Here is a 4,578-nt window from a genome sequence, read left to right on the forward strand (position 1 = left end):
AATAATCAAGACTTACCACGCCTGGCTTCAAGCGGCCCGATGCATCATAAAGTCCAAGATTTGTGATCGGATCAGGTTTTTCCCTCCTCATCTTTTCCAGTTCTTCATCAAACCTAACGCTCCTGTCTTCACCTCTCCCTATGTCAGGTCCGTTTTCAACATTATTGTGAGGTTATGTTGCAACATTATTTATGTATTTATTTATTGATTTCTCATTTAGCCATTTATTAATTTATTTATTCATTCATTTATTCAAATATTTATTCGTTACTCTTACGTTACGTAACTTATTTCTTCATTACATTAGTTACACGGCATGCTAACGTTAAGTTAAAAGTTGCTCATTTATTAACGCCCCACAGTATTATGAACCCGTAGCAATCGCATGTCGATAAATTTTCTGTATTTCTTCTATCGTGTGATGGTTATCGATGATTACCTCCGCAGACAAGTAGGATGACGACAAACGCCGATACGTATAATATCTCCTGCAAATAATATGACTACGATTTAAAGTGTGTGCGCATGTGCGTGGGCATGTTAATCTGCGCGCGTGATGTGTGTGTTGGTGCGTGCGTGCTCGCGTGCGAGTCGCATGTAAAAAATTGTAAATGATTCCATATAGGTACCGGCTTTCGTGCACAATCTAATATGTTTTTGCCAGCATGAATTGAACTGCTTTAAGCAAACACACACACACACACACACATATACATTATTTCTTTATACGCTTTTGATTATATCAGGGGTTAATAACGACAAATTTGTCATTATTAACCCCTGATTATATATATATATATATATCACGAGCTCATAATAAAGTCTCTATAGTCTAATACAATCTCTATTATGAGCTCTTGATATATATATATATATATAAATATCCTGTGTTAGCGGTCATTTTATAGAGGATGGAGAATAGATCCATCGTCGTCTATATATTGCTTCCATTAGGCGTAGGTAAGATGTACGCTGACGGCTATAGATATGTACTTACGATCGCAGTCTTCATGATCAGAGCCGTCACATCGGTGTGTAAGTAGTCAGTCGTATGCGTGTTAGGCTGTGAACACGATTATATCTTGATTATATACAACTGCAAGCATATACCCACTGCATAGGTTTAAATAGTCGGACAGGCCAGCTTTTGTAAAAACCAGGAGCCAGTTCAGGAACGGAACCATGCAGCCGCTGGCGGTCGCACGGATGTTGCGTTGACATAATCAAGAGCTAATAAACATTATTATATATAGCTTATTAATAAAATATTTATATAGCTTATTTTAATAAATAATATTATATATAGCTTATTTAATAAATAATATTATTTATAGCTATTAATAAACGGCTTATTATTAATATATAGCTTATATAATAATCTATTATAGCTTATTAATAAATAATATTATACATAGCTTATTAATAAATAATATTAAGTTATTATAATAATATATAGGCCTTATTAATAAACATTATTATATATAGCTTATTAATAAATAATATTATATGTAACTTATTAGTAAATAATATTATATATTAGCTTATTAATAAATAATATTATATATAGCTTATTTGTATTGAATAGCTTCTTGATATAATATACGTCGGAGGACATCGAAACGATAAATTTCACCTGCTATTGCCATGACCCGTGTCGGACCGCTTCTCCGTCATCGCAGCGCGATCCAAGACGGGGTTTACGATTAAAGCAAAACTTCTTAGCTCTAAAAGTTACTTGCTTAGAACAGAGAAATGGAGGAAAATAAAAATAAGTCCCTTATTAGGGAAGTATTTATCAAAAAAAATGGACTAGGAAATTTTACACTTTAAAACCGATAAAAAGAATTTTAAAAAAGGCGAAAGCGAGATTTGCAACTATTATATTTTAGGGAAGTTCATTTCTATGTAATTTATGATATGAAAAGAAATTGTTTTAAGTGTGTCACAATGCTACATAGGCTTGATACCCGACGGGTTAAAGCGAGAAAATCCGTCTTTCTAGCCCCAATTTTACCCGAGCCTGTTAATCCTCCTAACAGCAGAAAATGTAGACGTCTTACCGAGAACCTTATGTAGGTGTGGTGTGTGTGGCGTTCCCTGCGTGCGCGCGTGTATGATGTGCGTGTGTGTGTCCGTGTGTGTGTGGTGTGTGTGGTGTGTGTGGCTGGTGTGCTGTGGTGTGGTGTGTGTGTGTGTGTGTGTGGTGTTGTTGTGTTGTGCGTCTTGCGTACACCATTGTCTAGTAGTATCGTGTGTGTGGTGTGCTGTGTGTGTGTGTGTGCCTGTGTGTGTGTGTGTGGTGTGGGCTGTGTGTGTGTATTTGTATGTGTGTGTGTGTGTGTGTGTGTGTCAGTGTGTGTGTGTGTGTGTGGTGTGTGGTGTCAGATGTGTTGTGCGTGTGCGTGTGTGTGTGTGTGTTGTGGGGTGGTGTGTGGATGTGTCGTGTCAGGAGTGTGTGCGTGTGCGTGTGTGTTGTGTGTGTGTGTGTGCTGTTGTGTGTGTTTGTGTGTTTGTGTGTGTTAGGTCTGTCAGGTGTGTGTCAGGTGTGTGTGTGCGTGCGTGCGTGCGCGTGCGTGCGTGCGTGCGTGCGTGCGTGCATGTATATGTGTGTGTGTCTGTATCAAAGGCTGTAGCGTATGAATTTTATTTTAGTAATGGCACGCGCTGGTGCGTGCGTGACGGTAAAATTTTGACATCTATTTATCTGTATGACCTAACTGAGTAAATAATACACGTATGAATGAAGTGATAACACGAGTTTCAGAATATAGATCTATCTTACATCTAGTATATATCTCATACATCTATATTATGACACTCCTGGTAATAACGTATTATAATATAAAGCTACTGTCTTGATACAGTAACACGAACACGTATATCGCACGTTACTTAGCCAACACAACCACACGTTATATTTATATGCCGAGGCATTCTTGAGGCAACTGATTTGGGTGTAGCATGAGGCGTGAAACGGCCGGATATTAAAACGTCTCATTGAAACTGATAATTATTTTACCATCAGCCGTTAATTATTTATTCTCTTCTAGAAACTATTACGTTGGCATCACCGTCTATTTCTTTGCATGGATCCATATCATTTCGACTATAACGCCCTCACGGGTTCACGCTTACTTTAGTAAGTTAAATAAACAAATAATAATACTTAAAAAATGAAATATTCACTAATAACTTTTTTGAGATTTGAGAGTTGAATTCAACACGCCACCAACTCATGTAAAGGCTACGGGACCCTCAACCCGACCAGGCTGTGTGACTGACGTCAATATACACAGTATATACGGGTATTCTAACCATAGCAATACCGTTTCTTGGAGCTACGGGACCCTGTCTGTCTGTCACTTATCCACCTACGACACGTATAAAGTCAGACAAACACTTACCACTCGCTCGTACTGTAATCCACACGGTCTGCCGAGTAAATACACACCGAATGCCTTCAATTATTCACAATATATAAAGTTGCACAAACAAATATATCGCACGTTTCCTACTCAAACATGGTGGTTGACTTGACTAGCACACGCACGCAGCACGTAGTACGTAGCACTCTATCTAGCCGAGACCACGACGCACGAGGTAGAATCCCTTTACACTCAATATAAAGGGATTCTAGCACGAGGCAACTCCCAGCGCCGCCTACACTAAAACACGCTTAAATAAATAAATAAATATATATATATTAAAACAATACATTAGATAATTGTATACCCCATACATAATATAGCAAGCTTTTGTTATCATAGTCATAATCCACGGATACTGTTACGCCGTATAGACCGTATCGACCGATCGACCTGTTGCGCGCTCAGACACACACGAGCACGCACACACGCACGCGCGCACACTCACATGCACGTACGCACGTACAAAAATACATTCATCATCAGAAACAAGCATAATTTAGCTTACTTACAACAATACGTATATAGTTAAATCTTTTGTTTCACTGCTAGTAGATAGAATTGGAAAACAAGACAATGACACTATTATAACTGTGCTAACCTAAGCAATAATCTATGCAGTAGGTGCTTATCTGTAAGACTGGTGAACTTATCAATTGTTTCAATCTCAATTATTGATGATCCCAGTATATTCTTTCATAGCCTGAAAACATGAATGAACATGATCGAATTATAATGACGTTATGTATTATTATAAATTATACATACAAATATAAATATATGATGTTAGCGAAAGAGATAGATGAGATTAAGAGAAGAGAGAGATGACGACGCAGCAGATGAGACCGCAGAGAGAAGCAAAGCACGAGAGCAGCAGCAGGAGAGAGAGGAGAGAGAGACACGAGAGTCAGAGAGAGAAAGAGAGAGCCAGATGAGAGACGAGATGAGCAGAGAGAGAGAGAGCAGAGATGAGGAGAGCAGAGAGCAGCCAGCAGAGAGAGGAGAGCAGATTTTAATTTATGTAAGCGCATGCTGTCTATCATCATCCACTCACTCGCTGTCGCTCTGTGTGCGTGCACGCAAGTCCAGCGTTGCGTGCGTGCCATGAAGTACACGACTTCACGCCGAGGCTGAAGCCACAGTACGGCAGCGA

General features: G+C 38.9%; 1 protein-coding gene across 1 annotated transcript in view; it reads right to left on the reverse strand.

The window, feature by feature from the left end:
* LOC106817455 overlaps positions 1-3,613 on the reverse strand; it is a gene marked incomplete in the record, with an annotated part of 11,429 nt that extends 7,816 nt beyond the window's left edge. The window contains 4 exon segments of the mRNA XM_014822118.1: positions 17-138; positions 440-488; positions 998-1,063; positions 3,405-3,613. Of these exon segments, the coding sequence (XP_014677604.1) occupies positions 17-138; positions 440-488; positions 998-1,012 (186 nt within the window).
* Between the last annotated feature and the right edge of the window lie 965 nt (positions 3,614-4,578).

Source organism: Priapulus caudatus, unplaced genomic scaffold (assembly GCF_000485595.1).
Source record: "Priapulus caudatus unplaced genomic scaffold, Priapulus_caudatus-5.0.1 Scaffold1730, whole genome shotgun sequence".
Taxonomy (NCBI): Eukaryota; Metazoa; Priapulida; class Priapulimorpha; order Priapulimorphida; family Priapulidae; genus Priapulus; species Priapulus caudatus.